This window comes from Colossoma macropomum, unplaced genomic scaffold, assembly GCF_904425465.1.
Source record: "Colossoma macropomum unplaced genomic scaffold, Colossoma_macropomum, whole genome shotgun sequence".
NCBI lineage: Eukaryota > Metazoa > Chordata > Actinopteri > Characiformes > Serrasalmidae > Colossoma > Colossoma macropomum.
The window spans coordinates 1,562,111-1,588,782 of NW_023495515.1; the positions used below are offsets into that span (position 1 = coordinate 1,562,111).

General features: G+C 38.5%; 1 protein-coding gene across 1 annotated transcript in view; it reads right to left on the reverse strand.

Annotated features, from left to right (window-relative positions):
* The window catches only part of clcn2c (chloride channel 2c), a 158,002-nt gene that overhangs the window by 77,407 nt on the left and 53,923 nt on the right, over positions 1-26,672 (reverse strand). Inside the window, exons 2-3 of the mRNA XM_036562790.1 lie at positions 26,491-26,644; positions 3,073-3,204 (exon numbers count right to left, since the gene is read on the reverse strand). Of these exons, the coding sequence (XP_036418683.1) occupies positions 3,073-3,204; positions 26,491-26,644 (286 nt within the window). The remainder of the gene's footprint in view (positions 1-3,072; positions 3,205-26,490; positions 26,645-26,672) is intronic.

Genomic DNA, 26,672 nt, shown 5'->3' on the forward strand with positions numbered 1-26,672 from the left:
CCATCCATCAGCATGATTCCCAATTCATTTATTCATCAGCATGATTCCCTATCCATTCATCTGTCAGCATGATTCCTCATTCATTCATTAATCAGCATGATTCCCCATTCATGTATTCATCAGCATGATTCCCCATTCCTCCATCCACCAGCATGATTCCCAATTCATTCATTCATCAGCATGATTTCCAATTCATTCATTCATTCATCAGCATGATTCCCTATTCATTTATTCATCAGCATGATTCACCATTCATGTATTCATCAGCATGATTCCCGATTCATTTATTCATCAATGATTCCCAATTCATTCATTCATTAGCATGATTTCCCATTCATTCATTCATTCATTCATCAGCATAATTCCCAATTCATTTATTCATCAGCATGATACCCCATTCCTCCATCTGCCAGCATGATTCCCCACCCATTCATCCATCAGCATGATTCCTCATTCATTCATTCATCAAGCATGATTCCCCATTCATTCATTCATCAGCATGATTCCCCATTCATTCATCCATCAGCATGATTCCCCACCCATTCATCCATGAGCATGATTCCTCATTCATTCATTCATCAAGCATGATTCCCCATTCATTCATTCATCAGCATGATTCCTCATTCATTCATTCATCAAGCATGATTCCCCATTCATTCATTCATTCATTCATCAGCATGATTCCCCATTTATTTATTCATCAGCATGATTCCCCATCCATTCATCCATCAGCATGATTCCCCACTCCATCATCCACCAGCATGATTCCCCGTTCATCCATCCATCAGTATGACTCCTCATCATTAATTAATTCATTCATTCATTCATTTATTCATCAGCATTATTCCCTATCCATTCATCCATCAGCATGATTACTCATTCATTTATTCATTCATTCATCCATTAGCATAATTCCTCATTCATTCATTCATATCATTAGTATGATGCCCCATCCATCAGTGTAATGATTCCCCGCCCACTCATCCATTCATCACAGTATAATTCCCCATCCATCCGTCTATCAGTATGATTCCCTATCCATTCATCCATCCATCCATCCCCAACATCCATCCATCAGTATGACTCCCCATCACTTCATCAACCCATCAGTATGACTACTCATCCATTCATCCATCAAAATGATTCACTAACCATTCATCCATCCATCAGTATGATTCCCCATTAGTTCATCAATCCATCAGTATGACTCCCCATCCATTCATCCATCCATCAGTGTGATTCCCCATCCATTCATCCATCAGTATGACCCCCATTTCCCATCCATTCATACCATCCATCAGTATGATTCCCCATCCTAGTTCATCATCCATCAGTATGACTCCCCATCCATTCATCCATCCATCAGTATGATTCCCCCATCCATTCATCCATCAGTATGACCCCCCATCCATTCATCCATCCATCAGTGTGATTCCCCATCCATTCATCCATATATCAGTATGATTCCCCATCCATTCATCCATCAGTATGACCCCCCATCCATTCATCCATCCATCAGTATGATTCCCCATCTATTCATCCATCCATCAGTATGACACCCCATCCATTCATCCATCCATCAGTATGATTCCCCATCCTTTCATCCATCCACCAGTATGATTCCCCATCCATTCATCCATCCACCAGTATGATTCCCCATCCATTCATCCATCCATCAGTATGATTCCCCATCCATTCATCCATATATCAGTATGATTCCCCATCCATTCATCCATCCATCAGTATGATTCCCCATCCATTCATCCATCCATCAGTATGATTCCCCATCCATTCATCCATCCATCAGTATGATTCCCCATCATTTCATCCATCCATCAGTATGATACCCCATCCATTCATCAGTATGATTCCCCATCCATTCATCCATCCATCAGTATGATTCCCCATCCTTTCATCTATCCATCAGTATGATTCCCCATCCATTCATCCATCCATCAGTATGATTCCCCATCCATTCATCCATCCATCAGTATGATTCCCTATCCATTCATCCACCAGTATGATTCCCCATCCATTCATCAGTATGATTCCCCATCCTTTCATCCATCCACCAGTATGATACCCCATCCATTCATCCATCCATCAGTATGATTCCCCATCCATTCACCCATCCATCAGTATGATTTCCCATCCATTCAACCATCAGTGCAATCCAACCATCTACTCATCTGTCTATCAGTAGGATTCAACCATCTATAAGTTTGATTCCCCATCCATCCATCATCCATCCATCGATCCATTTACCTATCCATCCATCCGTATGATTTCCCTTTCCTCCACCCATCAGTATGATTCCCATCCACCCATTCATCAAGATGATTCTCCATCCACTCATCCACTTAACAGGATAATTCCCCATCCATTAGTAAGATTTCCCATCCATCCATCCCAACGATTTTCCATTTATCCGACCATCAGTATGGCTCCCCATCCATCCATCCATCTGTCCCTCCATCCATCCATCCCTACGATTTCCCATTTATCCAACCATCAGTATGGCTCCCAATCCATCCATCCATCTGTCCCTCCATCCATCCATCCCTATGATTTCCCATTTATCCAACCATCAGTATGGCTCCCCATCCATCCATCCATCTGTCCCTCCATCCATCCATCCATCCATCCATCATTTTCCCTCATCTATCAGGTGTTTCCCATCCACTCATCCACTTATCATCCATCCATCTGAATCCCCATTCATCCATTCATCTAATTTACACAAATTCCCATCCATTCAGCCCTCAGCACAATGTTGCATCATCCCATCCGTTCATTGATCTGTGCATATGAATCCCAATTTATCCACCCGATCCATCCACCCTTACATCCATCCATCCATGTGATTCCTGACTGATCCATCATTGCAGTTTCCTCATCCATCTATCCAATTCTCTCTCCATTAGACGCCATGCATTTCAGAGTAATGGGAAGAGAAATAAAGAGATGGATTGGGAAACACACACATGCGTACATGCGCACACACACACACACACGCACACACACACACACACACACACACACACACGTACACACACACACACACAGCCCTACCTTGTAGGCATAGTGCGATGCAGAAGTCCATCACCCAGCTGACGAGCGCCATGACCAGGCCAAGCAGAATGAGAAAGATCCAGTCCTCGCCGACCCGAGAGATCAGGAACTTCTGACAGTGCACTGTACAGACTGTGGGGGGGAAAAACACACAGAACTATATTACCCACAACACACCAGTAGACTTCTGAAAATAGTCTACAACACAGCTAAAACACTACAATACCCATAATATACAGCACTACATTAGTTACTTAAGCACAACTCTCTATTTATTTTCTATTTAAAAGTAAAGGAAGTAGCAAAACTGATTCTGAAATAAATGACGTGGGCCAATTAGATTTAGAGAAGTTTCCACCAGCAGAAACAAAGACACAATACACATTAATCTATCAATATGTTTAAATATGCTCCTGTAGTTCTCTGTACTCTACATATAGATATGGTATAACTGTCAGTGGAGCGACCCTTACTGTCATTCTCAGTAGGCTGATCCTTAATACCCAGTCAGATGTGCTTCCTTTACTTGCTTTTACTGGTTTGCATTATCTGTGGTAATAAGAGCACCGAACAGAGTCCCACAGTCTCCAGTGTTTATGACGTATCGCATACTTGAGCATAGTGGTTGTTTGTGCTGCATTTCTGCAGTTATTTTTAGGTTATTTCACATAAAAAGGGGTTATTTTCTTTGTCTGGCTGCTACAGTGCAGAGTATTACTGTATGGCTGCCATGGTGTTCCAAGTGGTTGCTAAGGTACTGCTATGCGGTTGCTATGGTGTCTCTGGATGTTGCTAAGGTGTTGGTAGTTGGTTGCTAGGTGGTTAATATGGTGTTCCAGATTGTTGCTGAGGTGTTGCTAGACAGTTGCTATGGTATTTCAAGTTGTTGCTAGGGTGTTGCCATGGTATTTCAGGCAATTGCCATGGTGCTGCTATGCAGTTGCTATGGTACTCCAGCTGATTTCTAGAACATTATTGGGCAGTTGCATCCAAGGTGCTTGCTACAGTGTTTCAGGAGGTTGCTGAAGTATTACTATATGGCTGCCTTGATGGTCCAAATGGTTGCTAAGGTACTGCAATGTGGTTGCTATGGTGTCTCTGGTTTTGCTGAGGTGTTGGTAGTTGGTTGCTGAGGGTGGTTAATATGGTGTTCCAGATGGTTGCTGAGGTGTTGCTAGACAGTTGCTAGGGTATTGCTATGGTATTTCAGGCAATTGCTATGGCGCTGCAATGCAGTTGCTATGGTACTCCAGCTGATTTCTAGAACATTGTTAGGCAATTGCATCCGAAGTGGTTGCTAGGGTGTTACTAGGTGGCTGTTCAGTGTTTCAGGTGGTTGCTAGAGTATTACTATATGGCTGCCATGGTGTTCCAAGTGGTTGCTAAGGTACTGCAATGCAGTTGCCATGTTGTCTCTGGTTGTTGCTAGAGAGTTGCATGGTGGTTACTAGGTGGTTGCTATGGTATCCCACGTGGTTGCTAAGGTTTTGCTACTGTAGTTGTATCATGGTGGCATAACTTTTGGATACATTCTGTACAATGAGTGAATAATAACAAGAAAACAAAGAACAGTAAGTTGGCTTTTTCAATCCAATTTAATAATGTGCAGGACCTGGAGAGGGACTTTGGAGAACTGGAGAGGGATTCTGTGTGCATTTACTGAAGTCAGAACTTCTGAAAATGCTGCTCTCGTGTCATGCATACAGTAAACACACTACAAACACACACATTGATGTTAATGCTAAATAAATAATATGTTAATACTAAATAAATAAGCAAATACATTAAAGCTTTAGGCTGCACTGCGTAGTTCGTATTACAGCATCATTGCCTCCTCCCTCCTATGGCTGTGCTAGCTGTAGGGGATGTGGGGTGAGAGTGGAGATTAGCGTTGAGCACGGTTAGGGTCGGGGGCTAATGAAGGGACAGCACGGTTCCCACACGCCACGCTTCTACAAACTCTCACTCTACCAATCCGCTCAATTACATCAGCAGCAGGAGGACCCAGACACACTGAAAAACAACAGGTACAGAAACAATGAGGCGAAGCAGGCACACACCCACTCAATATCCAACCGTATGAAAAACATTTTCTAAAGACCACAAGGCTGATTTAACTACAAAATATTGTCACCGGAGCGACCCCTTAAAGTTACTGTCACGAAAGCAACCCCTGAAAATTACGATCAGTACAGTGACTCTTCAAAGTTATTGAGAGTAAAGCTACCCTTATAGTTATTGCCACTAAAATGACCATTACAGTTCTTGTAAGCAGAGCAACCTGAAAGGTGCTGTCAGTGGAGCAACCCTTAGCGTTAATGTCAGTAGAATGGCCCCTTAAAGCTACTGTCAGTGGAGTGATACTTTAAGTTAATGTCAGAAGAGCGACCTCTGACAGTTGTCAGTAGAATGACCCGGATTGTTTTTGCCAGTAAAATGACCCCTACAGTTAGTTGAAAACAGAGCGATCTCTGAAAGTTACCATCAGTGGAGCAACCCCTACAGTTCATGTCAGTTAAGTGACCTCTGAAAGTTACTTTCAGTAAAGTGACCCTTACAGTTAATGTCAGTTGAGTGATGTTTAAAGTAAGTGTCAGAAGAGTGACACATACAGTTCCTGTCAGAAGAGCGACCTCATAGATATTTTCAAGAGAATGACCCTTAAAGTTTTCACCAGTAAAATTACCCTTACAGTTACTGTAAGCAGAGTGATCTCTGAAAATAATTGTCAGCGGAGCGACCATTACAGTTATTGTCAACAGAGTTGGTTGCTGAGGTGGTTAATATGGTGTTCCAGATGGTTGCTGAGGTGTTGCTAGACAGTTGCGATGGCATTCCAAGTGGTTGCTAGGGTACTGCTATGGTATTTCAGGCAATTGCTATGGCGCTGCTATGCATTTGCTATGGTACTCCAGCTGATTTCTAGAACATTGTTACTTTCAGTAAAGTGACCCCTACAGTTAATGTCAGTTAAATGACGTTTAAAGTAATTGTCAGTAGAGTGACACATACAGTTCCTGTCAGAAGAGCGACCTCAAAGATATTTTCAAGAGAATGACCCTTATGGTTTTAACCAGTAAAATTACCCTTACAGTTACTGTAAGCGAGTGATCTCTGAAAATAACTGTCAGTGGAGCGACCATTACAGTTAGTCAATAGAGTGACCCCTTAAAGTTTTTGTCAGTAAAGCGACCCTTATAGTTATTGCCAGTAAAATGACCATTGCAGTTATTGTAAGCAGAGGGATCTCAAAGTTACTGTCATTAGAGCGACCCTTACAGTTACTGTTAGTTGAGCGAACCCTTAAAGTTACTCTCAGTAGGGTGACACTTATAGTTACTGTCAGAAGAATGGTCTCTGAAAGTTGTCAGCAGAACAACCCTTATAGTTTTTGCCCGTAAAATTACTCTTACAGTTATTCTAAGCATAGCAATCTCTGAAAGTTATTGTCAGTGGAGCAACACTTATAGTTAATGCCAGCAGAGCGACCCCTTAAAGTCAGTGTCTGTAGAGCAACCCTTATAATTATTTCCAGTAAAATGACCCGTACAGTTATTATAAGCAGAGGGATATCTAAAAAGTTACTGTTAGTAGAGCAACCCTTAGTTACTGTCAGAAGAGTGACCTCTGAAAGTTATTTTCAGTAAAATGACCCTTATCATTTTTGCCAGCAAAAAGATCCTTACAGCAATTGTAAGCAGAGCGATCTCTGAAAGTTGCTGTCAGTGGAGCAACCCTTACAATTAATGTCGGTAGAGTGACACATATAGTCCTGTCAGAGAAGCGACCTCTGAAAGTTACTTTCAGTAAAGCGACCCTTTTAATTTTTGCCAGCAAAAAAATATATATATATTGCAAGCAGAGCAATCTTAAAGTTTGTCACCCTTACAGTTATTGTCAGTACAGCCATCCCTTAAAGTCACTGTCCGCAAAGTGATCTTTGAAAGTTACTGTCAGTGGAGCAACCCTTACAGTTAATGTCAGTAGAGTGGCCCCTTAAAATTACTGTCAGTGGAGTGACACTTATTGTCAGAAGAGTGACCTCTGAAAGTTATTGTCAGCAGAGTGACCCCTTTTATTGTTAGCAGCGACACTTATAGTTACTGTTGATCCTTCGAAGTACAGCAGTCCTTGAAAGTTATTGTAAGTGTTGTAATGCACTCAAGGTTATGATCAGTAGAGCGATCCCTACAAGCTACCGTCAGTAGACCAACCCTTTGAAATTATCACCAGCACAGTGTTTTTATACCTAAAATGTTGGAAGTAGACTTTGGATTTGAATCTAGATAAACATCTCCTTCATCTCTTACTTGCTGAATTTTAGATAAGGACATCAAACGTGTGAAGATAAAGATAAAACAAGACCGCGTAGCAGAATTACACGTTTTTGCGTGTGACTTTTGTTCTCACACCTCCCTCTCTGTCTCTCTCTCCATCTACCCGCCTACCATCAAGCTGTGTTCTCATGGGCCTTCTGTCACCTGGTGCGTTTTCCAACGGCTCTTAATAAAATCTGGCAGCACAATACAGTAAATTCATAAACAGCAACGCAAGTCATGTATGTACTCAATATTTAGTCTTTATGCTTCTCCTAAAGCTGCTTCATGTCCAAATATAAACAGCAAACAAAACATCTGAAAATACAGCTAAATGTGTTAAATTTACTTCAGTCAAATGTGTAAAAAGAGTCCATCAGCAAAATATTCAACACAGTTACTGGTAGAAAATTCAAACTCAGACCAAACAGCATTGCCTTAACATATGTAAGAGACAATATACACAAATGAATCAAGTTCTGCACGTTTTTATGAATAGTTCAGATAATTTTTCACTATTTTGCCAGATTTAGCAGGTTTAAATAAATATTTGCTGAAAAACTATCCTAGTGAATGTTACATTTACAACGTACTGTAACTCTTTTTAAAATTTACTCAAAATTTATCATTTAGACATGAATCACTGAAATTATTGATAATTGTTAAAACGATTTCTAAAATATATGAAAATATTTACAAAAATAGTACATTTACAGTTAATCACACTATCTATAAACTGATTGAAATGATTTGTAAAATCTGTCAAAATGTTTATAAAATTCATTATAAATGTGTAACATTTTCTACTTTTATAATGCACTGTAATTTGTGTTATTTAATAAAATATTTATCAAATTTATTAAAATGTTTGAAATTTAGGTTTTTTATATTTGTAACATGGTAATATTCACAAAATTTAATATTATCTAATTATTTTTCAATTACATTCTTACTGCACTGCAATCATTTACAACCATATAACAGTTGTATTTAAAAATGCAAACACTGTTTACACGAAAGCTGTAATTATTTTTGTTTTAAAATAATTTATAAAATGTATTAGAATATTTACAAAAATTATTGCTTGTACAAAACACTAATATTTCATTTGTAAAGTTTCTAAATTTACTAAAATCAAATTAAAAACTGAATTAAAACATAACTTTGTTCATATATTGTGATTATAAACTATATTACAAATGTTTAACATTTTCTGCACATATAATACATTGTAATTATAATATTTATTTGAAATTCAAATCATTCTTAAAACTGTATCTAAAAAAGTATACAACACATGCAGTTATAAAATTAAGATTAAATATATTATGTTAAATGTATTACAAAAAATACACAAAATTATAAAATTGCTAAAAGTATTTCTATTATATAAATTTTCGACATGTATAATGCATTGTAATTAAAAAAGATAATTATTAAAATTAGTTATAAAATGGACCAACATTTTTACAAAGTTAAATTTACAATATATTGTTATATTAATAAATCTGAACAAGATAATTACTAAATGTGATTATAAAAAAACAAAATTATTAAAATATTTACAAAATGATTGCTTTTGCAAAACATTGTAATATTTCTTAATTTAATTAAGCTCATTTGTAAAGCTGATAAAATTAATTCAATTTAAAAACTTTAATTTTAAAATTAAATTTATTAAAAAAATAAAATTACTTTTACAACACATTGTCGCAATTATAAAAATAAGATTAAATATACTCCGTAAAATATATATATTACATAAAAATCACATAATTATAACAGTTTCTACATGTATATTGCATTGTAATTAAATAACAATATTTATTAAAATTATTTATAAAATGTACCTTTTTACCCTTTTTAAGTCACAATATACTGTAACATTAATAAAACTGAGCAAGATATTAGTAAATATAATTATAAAAAAACTAAAATGTATTACATTTATAATGCATTTAATGATTAGTAATATTTAATAAAAATTGAATGTATTAAATTATGTATTAAAAAATGACTTAATTAAATGAGTTAATTTGCAAAGCTGATTCATAAAATTAGAGAATTCCATTTATACTAAAACATTAGACATTTTTATACAGTATGTACATTTTATCACAAGATCAGCCTCAAATACACGACTACACATTACACTGGTCCACATTTGGCTATGAAGCGCTGCTTTATGCGCCGCTGTTCTCTGTCTGAGCGTGTTTACAGTTTCCCGCTCTAATCACCGTCCACAGCAGCAGCACAAGATGCTTTCAGTATCCACGGCAACCTCAACCAGGCGACTGGCGTGCAGTGAAAATGATGGATGGCTGGATGGAGATGATTTTTTTCTTTTTTACGCACAAAGTTGTCGGAGTGGGAACCCACACTAATGGAAGTTCTGCTCTCTGTTATGAGAAAAATAAAATCTCGATTAGGCTGCAGAATGAGCCCCTCAACTCCACGCTCTCTCATTGGTCCATTAACATCTAATGAGAAACGAGTGTATTAGACTGACAAGCATCACACACAAACTCATTTAGGCTCTTATGACGGGCAGAACATGAAATCTGCTGCTTATGCAAATGTGATGGAGAGTTTATGGAAATCTGAGCGAGTGAGTTTTGATGTTCGAGCTGTTAAACCTGATTCAAACCTCTTCAGTTTTATAGCACGGCTCCCTCTTCAATCCCTCACTCCGTTATTTCTCCCTCTTTCACCCCACATTTTTTCCTGTGCTTCTTGTAAACAACTCCAAAGTTCAGTCGTAGAAGTTTTTCGGTATTGCTTTCTTTTACAGCGCCTTAAGTTCTAGATATTAACCAGGTAAGTGTGAGGTACAAATACCAAAGTACTAGATAATGACTGTGCCCTGCGCCCATACCCTGTGCCCCAATCTGCACCAGCGCTGCAGCGTCAGTAGATACGTTTAATGTAGACCTTGTTAAGCTCACTGCTCTCTGAAAACTGCTCTACCCAACGAACAACATCTCTTACGGAAAAATCACGTGAATACATTAATAAGGATGTAAAAAATGTTCTACAAGCACAGCTACTACTGTAATGTTTTCCTACTAAGATGGCTTCCACTGTGTCAAACACTGTGCCAAAAGTGTGCCCTGTGTCCATCCACCCAGGCCCCGATGACAGCCGCGAGAGCCGGCAGGAAGGCAGGACCTGAATCCTGAACACCACCGAGGGATGTGAGTGATGGCAGGAGCTGGACTTCAGCCACCAGAGAGGAGAAGACGACAATGACAGCCAAGAGAAGCATGAAAGCAGTCATTCGGGATTCGAGCCCTGGCTTCCCGTCGGCTCTCGCGGTTGTCATCGTGGCCCGGAGGGGACGGGCGCAGGGCTCAAAGACCATTTTCACACTTTTGCCACAGTGTTCGACACAGTGGAAGCTGTCATAGTAGGGAAAACATTACAGTAGTAGCTGCGTTTAGGAATGAGAATGTAGAGGATTTGCACATTTTTACATCCTTATTAGGGTATTTACGTGATTTTTCTACAAAAGACGTCGTTCGTCGGGTAGAGCAGTTTTCAGAGAGGAGTGAGCTTGCCCATGTCTACGTTAAAAGTAGCTACTAGCACTGTTTTAGCGCTGGATGGGAGAGCAGTGCTGATTTAAAGAAGGTAAAAAGCTGTCTGTCATTAGAAGAGAGGATAAGACATTATCGATGAATAAAAAAAGTGGTGTTCCGTTATTTATCTCCGTTTATCTAACGGAGTATCCAGTGAACTGGGTGGACCAGCCGCAGCGATCTGTGCAATGAACAGCATGTTTTGATGCTTTTCCTGGTAAACTAGTGTTAGTGCAAGGCTAAAGTTGGCTTCCTATTCGCCAGCTTCTTTTTTAAATTTTACGTCCCACCTTAAACCATTGGTGCCTGTGAATTTTCCCTTCCACACCAAATAATTGAGATATCTGATTTTTGTCAGTTTAATTTCTACAACCTGTTAGTCATTAGATTGTAATTTAGTTAATCTGACTTAGTAATTACGATCATTTCACTCAAAATAATTATCTACCACTTTGGAGTTTGTACACACTGAGTAATACAGTTAAACTGTCTTGGAACTTACCATCATGACACCCAAAATAATTATCTAGTACTTTGGAGTTTGTACCTCACACTCACCTGGTTAACATCTAGAACTTTGGGGACTTAACATGTTTGGAAACCTGTGAGCAGAGGCTATAGTTTTGGCTTCTACTGTAGGTGTTCATTTATTAGTTTCCAGTCAAAACAGCCATTGAGTAGTTTTCCAGGTATTTCTGAGGACGTTAGATAGAAGATAGTCCACTTACATAAAGCATAAAACAGTCAAAATAAAATAAGGGAGTTTCCAAAACTGGAGTTCAAAAACTGATTAAAGGCTACAGAGAAAATGAAACTCCTAACAACCACCTGGAAGACCTGGTGAACACCAAAACTGTCTGTGTTTACATGCAAAGATTTTTGCCAATCTGATTGAATACATTCCGATTATAGATGAAGACTGAGGTGTTTATGTTCACTCTACTTAACAATCTGATGAAAAATTGTTTACATGCTCACTACAAGTAATCTGATCCAAAATGATGTGCATGCGTAGAGAACCGCTTAGTGTAGACGTTACCATGACAACCAGCATCACGTGAGTCCAGTCAGAGTGAGATGAGCAGCAGTGAGCAGTGATTGTGTTTTTAACTGCTTTAAAATGATGTCAGACTCAGGAAAACGTCCTTCACATGTCCTTATTAAAGAAGGCCGAGAGGAAGACGTCGTGTTCTGAGACACATAAGCTGGACGTCCGTCCCACCGCCGTCTTTTAAAGATCAGAGCATAAACTTCGTCTCCTCTGCAGACCAGTTTCTGCTCCGCCGTGTTGAACGGTATAAACTTTCAATATGATGTGACGAACATGATCAGAACATACTTAAACTTTCCGATAGGGAATGTAATCAGATACAGGCGTTTACACGGATATTATTCTTCTATTTAACGGATTATTTACAGGATTACCCACCTCGTTCACTCGGATAGTAATTTGTATTCCGAATGGCCTCAATCAGACTAGTCTGTTTACATGGACATATTCTATTCCAATCGAGCTATTAGTCGGATTATTAACGAAGCCTGAAATGCATAATTGGGATCACTTGGATTGTGAGAAGTAGGAAGTGCAACCAACTTCTAAGACTGAACTCTGGAGGTGTGGCTGCAGATTTCCTAGCAAAACTGAAAGCGAGTCTCCTGAAAAGGTAAAGTGTGGACACAACAAACACAGAAAATGGTTTAGATTTTGAGATTTTTGTGCATTTTCTGTTAAATATTTTTATGACGTGCGAGATTTTAGGCCTGAAATGATCCACTTATAAAAAAATAACCATCTGAAAACCAGGTTTAAAGTATTTCAATCGCCACTGGATGAGTTATCACTGAATAAAATAACAGTAAATGTTAATACGACAAGTTATTTCGGACGAGACCGAAAGAATGACATCACAAATACCAGCAGCGTAAATGAGCTTTCTTCGCAGGGTGGTGGGCTACACTCTACTCCACAGGGTGAGAAGGTCAGTCATCCTGGAGGAGCTCAGAGTAGAGCCGCTACTCCTCCACATTTGGTTTGGGCATCTGATCGGGATGCCCCCTGGACACCTCCTGGTGGACGTTTGCCAGGAACAGCCTACTGGGACGAGACCCCAAGGTCTTCCTAGGACCCGCTGGAGGGATTATATCTCCAAGTTGGAATGAGCCGGAGGAAGTTGTGGGGGACAGGGTCGTCTGGGATTCTCTGCTCTCCCAACTGCTACCGTGACCCCAGCTGGACTAAGTGTGTGTACTGTATGTGAATGAGATGTATGTGGGGGTCCATTCTCCGGGTTTGTGCATGCTCAGCTGCTACGCTAAAGCGCAATGCAGGGTTCACTCTGTTTATATATTCTGCTGACACACACACACACACACACACACACATACACACACACACACACACACACACACACACACACACACACACATACACACACGCAGTGGCTTCATTCAACAAGCCTTGCAGCACTGCACACACACACACATGCCCTGGCGGCTGAGACGAAGAGGTTTCATGGTTAATGAAGGCATTAATAACAGGCCAGCATGGGCTACTACTGCAGCGTGGGATATTACACCCACACACACGTCCATTGATCAGTCTGTCAGACGGCAATTTTCTTGCCCTAATAAAAGTCATTCATCTCTGGATTATAAACAAAATATGAGCCCTCGCTCCCTGCACACATCAAACAAACAACTCAATTACTCTGCGCTGCCCTTAACGAAAATAGAACTCTTCCTGTTCCCGTTCTGGTGAACGGGGCCGTTTTGTGGACGTCAAAAAGCGCATCATCGCTCCCGGGTGATGCCACAGCCATCCGTCAGTCCCAGAGAGCATTTAGTGAGGAGAAACGAGTATTCAGACGCTTGTCTCTCACTTCCTGCTGTAAAATGCAGTGGTGTGGCTAAAATAAGGCTCCGCCTACAGACTACACCTCCGTGTTCGGTAGTGATATGAAAAGGTAGGCAGTTTCTGAATGAAGCTTTTTTTTTATTTAAAAATGAAACTCTTTAAAAAGAATCTAAATCTTTCAACTTCACTTAAAAAAAATAAAAAAATAAATAAAAAGATCTTTAAAAAAACACTGAAAAACATTAATATCTGGGCCTTGGGTTATATATATATATATATATATACATACATACTACATACATACATACATACATACATACATGTATATAGCCCTAGCTTGTTTATTGTCTTTCTTTGTCCCGATAATTTGACAAATATGAAAATCTCTCATTTCAGTTGATCACAGCCACACACACACACACACACACACACACACACACACACACCAGGACAGGACAGGCAGATGGCGGGGTTGTTTAATTGATGAGGTTATTAATAGCTGATCGCAGGGTATTTAATTTATTCATTAGCTTTAATGAGTTAAGCACCTGTAAAGGCTTCAGTGGCTCTGAACACCTTTAACAGATTCAGCAACAACAACAAAAATGACAGATTTACCAGAAAAAAAATCTTGAGGAGGAGCCTCCAGGGCGTAGGGATACCCTGAGAACAAAGAGAACGCAGTTAGAGCAAGAGAGAGAGAGGGAGAGCGAGAGAGCGAGAGAGAGAGAGAGAGAGAGAGAGAGAGAGAGATCTGAATAAAGCCACAAGTGGCAATGAAAGGGTTCCAAGCACCAAGAAAGGCACTCCAGCACTTCAGTCGATACAAACCTCCTGTTTTCAAAATGCTAACTTTACATGAGAAGGGAAAAAAAAACGTTCTGTAATGAAGTTTTCCCACGATGTAAGAGTATCTGGTGTTTTGCTACAGATATGTTTATGTTTGTGGAGGTGGGTGAAACTTAACGAACTAAATGGCGGGGACTTAATGCACCACAGCACCCCTCTCAGGCATATCAGGGTACCACTCGTAGAGGGTGACACTCGTGCACTGAGTCTGCTGTGGATGCATTTAACAGAAAAATACTAAATAATTACAAGCAGTTTGAGAACTTTGATAATAAGAACAGAACCTGTTCAATATGTAAAGGAAAGAGAAAGAAAAAAAAGAATAAGTAAACAAACAAAAAAATCAATCAGTTATACCGGGCAGAAATAAGAAAGAAAGATAGTGAAAAAGACGATGAGAAAGAAAGAAAGAAATTCTTTCCATTCTTGCCATTCTCTGACCAACTCCCCAACGCTTTTCTTCTTCACTTTCTTCCTTCTTTCTTTCTTACATTCCAGCACCATCATCAAGACCTCAATCAGTCGTCTTTCAGAGGAGCAGCGGGAGCAGAAAGTGAAGCTGTACTGAACTGATTTCACACCGCTTTTGAACCTAAATGAGAAAAATACCTGAAGAAGTTACTAATATAAAACCGCTTTGCTCTAAGCTTAAGTATATTTACCATCAACAGTTTTTCCAAGCAAAACCCTTTTAGATGCTAAAATAAACCTATTATTCTAGGCTAACAGTCGTTTATTATTTGTGGATGTCCCTGCAATTTTTTTTTGATACGGTAACAAGTTGTACTTGTAAAAAAGTACATGCTAATTTTTAATTTGTTACTAAATAATACATTTAGTACCACTAACAAGTAGGTAATAAGTAAATATGACAGTAACAATATGGTAATAAGCAACTGTAAAAGCAACAAGATGGTAATAGGTAACTGTAACATTAACAAGTAGGTAGTAATTGTAGCAGTAACAAGTTGGTAATAAGTAATATAAGTAATATGCAAGAGTAATAAGTTGGTAATAAGTAACTGTAAGAGTAACAAGATAGTAATAAGTAATTGCAACTGTAACAAGTTGGTAATAAGTAACTATAACAGTAACAAGTAATTGTAATTGTTACAGTAACAAATTGGTAATAAGTAACTAACTTTAACAAGTTGGCAATAAGTAACTAACAGTAGCAAGTTGGTAATAAGTAATTGTAACATTAATAAGTAACTAACTGTAACAAGTTGGTAATAAGTAACTGTAACAAGTTGGTAATAAGTAACTAACAAGTTGGTAATAAGTAAATATAACAGTAACAAGTAATTGTAATTGTTACAGTAACAAATTGGTAATAAGTAACTAACTAACAAGTTGGCAATAAGTAACTAACAGTAGCAAGTTGGTAATAAGTAATTGTAACATTAAGTAACTAACTGTAACAAGTTGGTAGTAAGTAACTGTAACAAGTTGGTAATAAGTAACTAACAAGTTGGTAATAAGTAACTAACAAGTTGGTAATAAGTAATTGTAACAGTAAAAAGTTGCTAATAAATAATTGTAACAAGTTGGTAATAAGTAACTGTAACGGTAACAAGTTGCTAATAAATAATTGTAACAACTACAAGTTGGCAATAAGTAACTAACAGTAACAAGTTGGTATAAAGTTATTGTAACAGTAGCAAGTTGGTAATAAGTAATTGTAACAGTAACAAGTTGTTAATAAGTAACTGTAACAGTAACAAGTTGCTAATAAATAATTGTAACTAATAAGTTGGTAATAAGTAACTAACTGTAATAAGTTGGTAATAAGTAATTGTAACTGTAATAAGTTGCTAATAAATAATTGTAACAGTAACAAGTTGTTAATAAGTAACTGACAGTTACAAGTTAGTAATAAGTAATTGTAACATTCACAAGTTGGTAATAAGTAATTGTAAAATTAACAAATTGTTAATAAGTAACTAACAGTAACAAGTTGGTATTAGGTTACTGTAACAGTAGCAAGCTGGTAATAAGTAATTGTAACAGTGACAAGTTGGTAATAAGTAGTAGTAACAGTAAGAGGTTGGTATAAAGTAACTAACAGTAACAAGTTGGTAATAAGTAACTGTAACAGTAACAAGTTGGTAATAAGTAATTGTAACATTAACAAGTTGGTAATAAGTATCTAACAGTAACAAGTTAGTAATAAGTAACTTTAACTGTAATAACTGTAACAAGTTGGTGATAAGTAATAGTAACAGTAAGAGGTTGGTATAAAGTAACTTGCAGTAAAAAGTTGGTAATAGAAAGAAAGAGAATGGTAAAATAATCGTACAAGTTGCACTAAACAAAAAATGATGCGACTAGTTACCACTACAATTATTAACTTATTATGAACTAGTAAACTAGAAAACTAGCATGTCATTTATAAGTTAGTACAACTTATTACCACATTAACCTACTAATACTGCTATCTACTATTACCGATGGGGATGCATCGATAGCAATACTTATCAATACTGTGCTCATTTACTCATAAAAACGCACCCATATCAACCTCTGACACCAGCTGATATCATATCATACTGTACGCTGACATGCTAATGAACAAACTCAAGCTGGCTGCTTGTATATTTCAGTGCACAGTGCGTTTAGCCGAGCTGGTGTAGCCCAGTTTCTCAGTGTGTTTGCTCAGTACTCGGCGTGCAGCTTGTTATTCTATTCATTTTGGACCTTCTGACTTGGACTTTAGACTGAAATTCTTTTGATGTGACTGACCCTGTACCTTAATTATGCTTGTTTAATTAAAATAAATGATTGAACTTTCCAAAACAAGCATAACACAACCAAAACTTTACCAAATGTTTCGGTAGTGGCAGTATTAGCTCATCTTGAGCAGAACTCAAAACCGCTAGCCAGTACATGACTAGCCATCACAGCTTTGAACACACATCAACATAGTTTTCAATAAAACCCAAAAAAGTTTGACATAATTGCAAAAAATGTGTTTCAATACTGACAATTATTAATGTTCCACACTGATTTTCAGACTTTAAAACAGTTGGATCTAACTGCTCTCCATGTGGCCATGAGGGACAGGGATGCAGCCTCACTTCCTGCTCTAAAATGTAGGGGCATGGTTAAAACAAGGCTCTGGCTACAGACTAAAAATCTGTGTTTCAGTAGTGACAATTATTAACGTTCCACGCTGATTTTCAGAATTTGGGACACATTTACTTCAAAACGATTTGATCTAACTGCTCACCATGTGGCCATGAGGGACAGGGATGCAGTCTTACTTCCTGCTCTAAAATACAGGGGCGTGGCTAAAATAAGTCTCCACCCACAGCCCAAAACTCTGCATTTCTGAAGTGACATGAAAATGAGGGACAGCATTTTTTGAAAAATTAATTTTTAATTTAAAAACTTTACATGATAATTTTAAAATCAACTTCATTTTCAAAAGAAAAAACATTGAAAAAATACAAAAAAATGTAAGTATTATTTTCACAAGTGTAAACTTGGGGTAAGAGTTTGGGACAACCCCAATAGAAAATACACAATAAATAATGATTTTTGTATATATTTAGCTTATTACTGTCTCTATTAATGCCTTGGGTTTAAATAGATCATAACACACTCCTTGTAAATATCTAAAATCTAAACACTTCATTTTTAGTTATTAATTTCATTTAATTTAGTTTAATTTAATTTTACTGCAGTTTGATCTAATTTGGTAGAATGGCCCATATTGGTGAACACACTGTAGTAGTATAGTAGTGCCTACTAAAAGAGAGAGAGAGAGAGAGAGAGAGAGAGAGAGAGGTTGCATTAGAAGTGAAATTGAGCCCAGAATGGTCCTGCTGATGAAGTCAGGCTACAGTAGTCAGATGACATCAGCAGCTTGAGTCACAGCGTCATCTGTTTAGATAAGCACTGCTGCCATGACAACTAACCTGTACATCCACCACGCAAGAGAGGAAGAGGAAGCGTGAAGATGAAGGTGGCTAAAATGGTGCTCAGACTCTGCTGTAGCAGATCTGGTTTCTTTCTTTCTTTGTTTCTTTCATGCAACTTTCGTTAATAAGATAAATAAATTTCAGTCTTTCAATGCTTCCTTCTGTATCCTTAAATAAGTATCTTACTTGATATTAAATTGACGCTGTGAATAAAGAAAAACAAACCTCATGCATTGCTGAATCAAACTGGATCCCACCAGACAAACTAGCTTTAGCATTGAGCTTTTTAGCTACTAAGCACCCACACTGACGCCTAAGGAGGTGTAAGTGTTAGCAACACCAACAAGAATTACATTCAAACCCAATTCCAAAAAAGTTGGGACATGAGGTAAACTGCAATTAGAAACAGAAAGCAGTGATTAGGAAATTTACTTTGACCTTTATTTAAATGACAAGACAAGATATTTAATGTTTTACTCTCTAAACTTCATTATTTTGTGTAAATATGCGCTCGATTTCAAACAAGTTCGAATGGGGCAATATAAGACTAGGAATGCTGAAAGGCATGTGGTGCAAACATGCTTGGGTATAAAAGGAGCATCCAGGAAAGGCCATTCCTGGATGCTCCTGGAGTTGAAGCTTGACACTTTGCCAAGAAATGCATCAACTGTTCCTCAACAGGGATGATCTGTGTGTAAGGGCAATGCTGAAAACCAAGATTGAATGCCTGTGACATCCGACCTGTATAAACCAACATGCTTCGATAATGAATATCACCACATGGGGCTGGGAATTCTTCAGAAAACCCTTGTCAGTAAACACAGTCCACTGCTGCATCTACCAATGCAAGTAAAGATTCTACTATGCAAAGTGGAAGCCAAATACCAATAACATCCAGAAACACCGCCAACTTCTCTGGGTTAAAGCTCTTTTAAGATGGACTGACCTGAAGTTGTTTTGATTGGCCGCTTCATAAAACTGTTAAGAAAAAAGCAGCTGAGCTGCCTGCAACTGTTGCAACTGAGTTTCAAGTGAGTTGCAGGATGCATTACATTATGCAACTCAAGTGCAATCTAGTATAATGTTTTACATATATATTGTTTTACATGATCATGTGATGTGCTAACTGGCATTTTGATTGGCTGACTCATGAAACTGTTGGGAAAAAAAAGCAGCTGAGCTGCCTGCAACCATTGCAATTGAGTTTCGAGTAAGTTGCACGTGAGTTGCAACTCAAGTGCAATTTAATATATTGTGTATATATACGTATATATATATATATGTGTGTGTGTACACACACTTGAAACTCAGGTCACAACAGTTGGAGGTAGTTCAGCTGCTTTTTTCTTAACAGTGTGCAATTTAGTTTCATGTAAGTTTCAAGCAACCAACGTTGCACGAATGTTTCACCATGTAAAGCCAGCCAAACATTCAATTTCATGTGCACTGTGGCATAGAAGGCACATTTTGTGCTGCGCCTGTGCTCATCTGGCCCTCAGTGTTCTCCATCAAGCATGTTCTGCTGATCTACTGCACTGTGGAGAAAAAAGAGAGGCAGCAGGCAGCTAGGAAAGAGGGACAGAGGATAGAAAAAGAGAGAGAGGGAGGAGGAGTAGGAGGAGAAGTGCTCTGTGCTCAACAACCTGTAACCATGGTGACCTGTGGCAGCACACACAGCTCCTGCTAACCTCACACCTGTTACAGTGAAAGTGTGTGCGTCTCTTATAACCCTACATTTTTATGGTGTATCTCTCAGTGGAACTTTTAACAGAAGCTGTAACACATACAAACACACACCCATCTACAGAACAGTGCAAAAGTCAGAAACCACCTTTCATTTTAAGTTCTAGTCAAAGCCACCAATAAGCCAATGGAAAATAAGTGGAAAAACAGAAGTCTCCAGAACTGGAGTTCAAGACAACAGGGCTACTAACAACCACCCGGAAGACCTGATAGACCATCCAATCACCCCCATCAGATAAACAGCACTTAAAGCTTTCATCTTTGAGAGAGAGGAGAAAATCAAGCTGCTTCAGATCTGAAAACATCCACAGGTGTTTCTGTCCATCCTTCCACTGTGAGAAGACGACTCAGTGCTGTGGGTCTGAAAGGATGTGTAGCTGTCAAGAAGAACCTCGCTGAGAAAAGGAGACGGACACATCAAACAAAGAAGCTGAGCAATGGACTGACCACCCAGAATCAGGTCAGGAATGTGTAACTGGGATTATTTGGATTGTGAGAAGCAGAAAATGCAACCAACTTCTAATACTGAACTTTGGAGACGTGGAAAAAACTTCCTTGACTTGGCAGGTTGGGTTCAATTAAAACCAACCCTGGTGCGATTGCTCTATTAGAGCGGTTGGTAAGAGTGAGTGAGAATGTTGTCTCCAACAATAAATACAACAAATAAGTGGACCGAGACCCCTTGAGTCCCATCCGAACTGGGGTGCACACCACATGAGTGGACCGAGACCCTTTGAGTGCCATCCGAACTGTGGTGCACACCACATGAGTGGACCGAAACCCTTTGAGTCCCATCCGAACTGTGGTGCACACCATATAAGTAGACCGAGACCCCTTGAGTCCCATCCAAACTCTGGTGCACACCAAATAAGTGGACTGTGACCCCTTTGAGTCCCATCTGAACTCTGGTGCACACCAAATAAGTGGACTGAGACCCCTTTGAGTCCCATCCGAACTCTGGTGCACACCAAATAAGTGGACCGAGACCCCTTTGAGTCCCATCCGAACTCTGGTGCACACCAAATAAGTGGACTGAGACCCCTAGAGTCCCATCCGAACTCTGGTGCACACCAAATAAGTGGACTGAGACCCTTTGAGTCGCATCCGAACTCTGGTGCACACCAAATAAGTGGACAAACTACAAGTACAAATGCATCCCGAAAAACTTAAAGCGAGTCTCCTGAAAAAGAATGGAAGCTGTAATAAAATTGGATAATAAATAGTGAACAAACTGATATTAAATTTAGTTATCGAAGCTACATTTTCTGTTCTGTGAGACATTTTGACTGGAAATTAAATAAATGAGGGGTGGTCTCTGACTTTAGCACAACACTGAACACACTCCTATGGACACTAACTGGCCTCATGTGAAGAATAATATATTTGCAATAATTTATGACTGATCTTTATTGCTCACACTCCAGCAGCTGAGATTTTTAACCCTGAACCCATGACACACACACCTTCATCTGTCTCTCCACTCCTTCACTAAAGCACAATACTGCCCCCTTTTGGTAATTTGTGGATCCTACAGATTTGCAGGGATTTCTTGGTGATGATAAAATCAATAATGAGCGGTAACAAGCTCAAATTAATGCAACATATAGAAATATATAAAGAGAAAGACAGGAATAGAGAAAAGAGTGAAAGAAAGTGCACTTGAGGCATCATTAGCAGGCTAACATTTCATTTAGATCTGAATCTATTAGATTTATGTTTATTAAAAAAAATAGTAATTTAAAGAGTAAAATACTGACTTGCACATTCAAATCTGCATCACTCTTGGGTACGAGGTCTTCTAAAATACACTTTCTGACCAGAAGAGGGGGCAATGCACTTATAAAACATAGCTGTGGGACACTATAGTGAACCAGGCAGTTCATACAGGCAGATGTATTTGCATTAATGACTGAATAACATCTAAATTAAAGCTCATTTCATATTTTGGAGCACTATAGTTCAATTTAGAGCTTAACAACCCTGCAAATACAAGGCATATTCAAATATTGCACTGTTTTGTTAAAGGGCCAATTTCATAGCAAATGAATTTTCTCACTTTTGTTTTTTAATTCAGGTTTTATTCAGGTTTATTGAATTTGTCATGTCACACAAACCGCCACATTTGCTTATATCCCCAAATACCTGTTCAGCCTGCAGCAGTTTAGCTCCACCCAACCGCTCTGAAGTTATAAAAGCATTTCAACCTGGATTGCTTTTTGAATGAGGCACAATACAGGGTGACCAATCAGAACAGAGCTCATTTACATAAAGTTTTAAAGGCACAGTAACAAAACAGCCTGTTTAATACTAAAGGGTTAAAGAGAGGTTGGAAAATGGTTATGTAGAATTGTTTTAAGATTTTTTGGTATATTAAACTTCAAATATGATAACTGGACTGGACACTGCAAAAAATGGTGTTTTGTCAAGTGAAATGGTCTTAAATCTAGTCGATCCTTCTAATATTTCCCATTTTGAGATGGTTGTGCGCTTATTATAAGATAATCTGGCTTATTTTTAGACATTTTTTTACTTGTTTTAGGTCATTTTATTAAGTAAACTTATCTCACTGGTTGCTGGTTTTAAGCACATTTCTCGAAACACGCAAAAATCATTTGTAATTCCACATAGTGCTTGGACCCCGATGATTACCACTTGCAATGGTCATTTAGCTCTCAATTATCTCAAAGATAATTCAGAAACATTAAGACGAAATAAATTCAAATACTTGAAAATGAAACTTCACCGCTCACGATACGTCACTCTTTTTTCACATTTCTTTAATATTTCTCTTTCAGTGGTGGTCCTGTGGTGGTCCTGCAAAGGCCCTAGCCACTGCTCTACTGCTGAAGTGCTCAGTCAGAGGTGCTACATTAATATCGTTTCTCTTTAAAACGTAGTAGTTAAGCTTTACATGTAATAATTCAGCTATAATGATGTACCATAAAAGGTACTGTTGCAGTAATTATAACAGTGCTATAATAATAATAATAGCACTGCTACAACATATGTAATACAGTAGTAGTTACATGTATAAAAGTACAGTATGTGTAAAAGTTATTGAACCGTATAAAAGCTGTTCCTTTGAAGTTCATTTTAAATAAATATAAGCCAATTTTAATATACATAAATACAAAGCACTCTAATAGCAAACAATAGTATTCCCAGTACTATATATAACAGTACTATATATATTTCAATACATAATGTACTAATACTGTAACTATCCAAGCAAACAAGCTACGTTTGGACAGAACTGGCCTTAATCAGATGCCCTGTGTATATGTGACCAGAACAGTCATATATTTGTGTGCAAAAGGTTGAACACCTCTTGTCAAATTACATATTTGTATGTATATTTTAGTGCACAATTTCAAAATTTAGCAACTAAACAGTGACTGTGCAAGTAAAATGTGTTCCGTGAGCTTATTTCAGCTTAAAAATGTCAACAAAACATGTCAAACTTTTGCATACCTCTGTATATACACATGGTCTGGCATTAAATCAGCACAGTTTAAATGTAGCCTATGGGCAAACAAAACGGCCTTGACAGCGATGGGAGAAGTTACAGAGAGGTTATACAGGAATTTGTCTTGGCATGATGTGGCTTTTCAGGCCCGTCGTTCAAACTGAGGCCTCCTTTCCAATTCAAAGAATCATAAATCCCTACTCACTTCCCCTACTCCCTTCCTTTTGGTTAACCTATCAGAGGATCTGACTGTTTTTAAGCTTTCTGAACTGCTGTGACTGAAGAGTAGCTGAAAAATGAACTACATTAAGTGGAACTGGAAGCTACTAAATTAGTAAAAATGACCCCTATGACTCAAACTGTCCCATGCAAAAGTAGACAAAGTAATTAAGGAAATACTTTGGCAAAAAATCCCCCCCTTAAATCTAAACGTCAGAGCCTTCAGATCCTTCTAAGCCTTCAGTGATGGCCTAATAATTTATGAGAACTAAAAAAAAAAAATCTGTCTGCAATTTTAAGTTCATTTTTATCAATAGAATCAATGAACTCTACAAGTATTACAGTACATTGTTCTAGATATAAATAAACAGGCTCATTACTTAAAACACTCTGGCCAATCAGGAGTAGTTTTCTCTGTGGTATCTTGGTAGATATAACTAAGGGAGCTCTCCTATTGGTTAGGACTTCAGGAGCTGAAAAGAAGGCCTAACACATTACCTTAACCATCGGGCATAAACACCATGTGACGGAAGAATCAACCAATCATGCTAACTCTGTGAGAAAAACATTATTCTAGGCCTTCTGAACGTTCTAGATACTGAAAACAGCAGGTCTTTCTACTGAAGAGAGTCACTGAGGAATCAGCTTAGTGCTAACAAACTACTAAAATTCCATAGAGATGCTAGCAGAAGTTAGCATTATTGTTGTTTTTCCTCATGTTTTGACCCAGTTCTGACATTTATGGCTCAAACTGAAGGCCTAGCCCTAATCGTCACAGCTCACCACTGCCGAATGTTCATCAGCAAAGACATTTAGTGTCTAAAGTATGCTTCTTTAGTTTTGCACTGGAGCTATAAGGCTAATGTAGCTAACAAGTAATAGTGGCAATTACAGTCTAACAGCTAGCACTGTCCTAATTAGCATCCTGCACTTGCTTGACCTGGTTTCTGACACTGTTACATACTGTTTTCCATAAAAACTTATAGTACAGACAAAATCCCTCAAGATGGCTGCTACTACTGTTTTTAGCTATGCAACATACTTCTGTCCATTTTCAGATAATGTCAAAGCCCTTCCCCAGTATTTTCCCGGCATATGTTTACAGCTAATGTCCAGGTTTTGCGTCATTCAAACTTTCAGCCCCTACAGGGTATTTTCATGGGACATACATGTTCACATTCCCCATGAAAGTCCTGTTAGAAAAGCCCCCAAGGAACCTAAACCGATCTCGCTCTTGTGGACGCACAACATACTAGTGGGAAGTATGTGTTGTATCTTTCCAATGGTTAAAACATAGCTGACATATTTTGCCAACATTCCCCTCCTTCGATGTAAAATGGCTGGTCCTAATCTTCGTGCTTGAAACAGCCGAGCTACATGGGTAGGTAACAATAACACACTCGTAAAATAAAAGCAAAATTATAATATTTCACTGAATATTAGCGTTTTTATTTATATCCATACCCAAGTAGTGATTTTAGTATTCGAATACTGGCAACTCGAACGGGTAACCAACTATTCATGGACCCGTCAGTCTCTTTCTCTCTGTTCAGGTCGGAGAAACTTACTGAGAGAAAGCTAACAACCAAGTAAAAGCTGTTGTGTTTAGTTCTGCTTCCGTGATATAGCAGGCTGTCAATTACATGTTCATTAGAATATTAGGCCACACCCAGACAGTCTGTCTATATATTACTTTATTATATATAATACACATTCTATAGTATTATGTATTTTTTTCTTTCAATGTTCAATGCAAGTCTATTTAATACAGCACTCAGCTTTAGCACAATGCTAATATTTGTAATAATTTACACTCCCTCAGACTTTAAAGGGGATGGAATAACTGCATATTCAATGACTGAGATGTAAACAAAGTCATTCAGAGTGGCTGGATGTGACAGTTTATAGTGGTGGTGATGGGAACCAGGGGTCACCATGTCTACAACACAAATACATCCATTTTATTTGCTCTCCAGAATGACCAGTGGATCCAAAACTTATGTTTTCTTTGGGGACTATTTTACTCTAAATGTCCAAAGTTTTTTCTACAAACTACTGTAAAATGATATCTCTGTAAAATGACTAGTGTAAAATGACATCAGGCAGTGTATTCATAACAATTTTATGTAATAACCTTCTGTGAGGGAGCTTTTAGAGGTGGACGTCTGGTTCCTATCACCACCACTGTGAACAGTTCTGTTCAAGTTTTTCTAGAATGGAGCATTTCACACCATTTAATTATGCAGAAATGTTGACAATTTAGTGGACGGCCTCACTATGAATGGCCAGCGGCTTCTTCATCTCTGAATTGTGTGCAAAAAATTTCTGCCACTTTTCTTGAGCCGTATATCAGTAAAATATGATGTGCGGGCCTCGCGGGAGCTTCCCGGCAGTCGTACGAGGTCTCGTGCTGATCGAATGCTACACTGAATGCCTCACTGAGACTCTGACTCCAGCTTGAAGGACTCACTTCTGCACTTTGCGCAGCGGCTCTTGTCGTACTCGAGCAGGTCGAGCGACCGACTCCGCTCCGTCACCAGCCGCCTGAACGCCGCCTCCTCCCTCAGCCGCGCCGCTTCTTCCTTCGCATAAACACCCAGCTCCTGAGTGTAGCGGCCATACATCTGTACACAAAGAGAGAGGGAGAGAGAG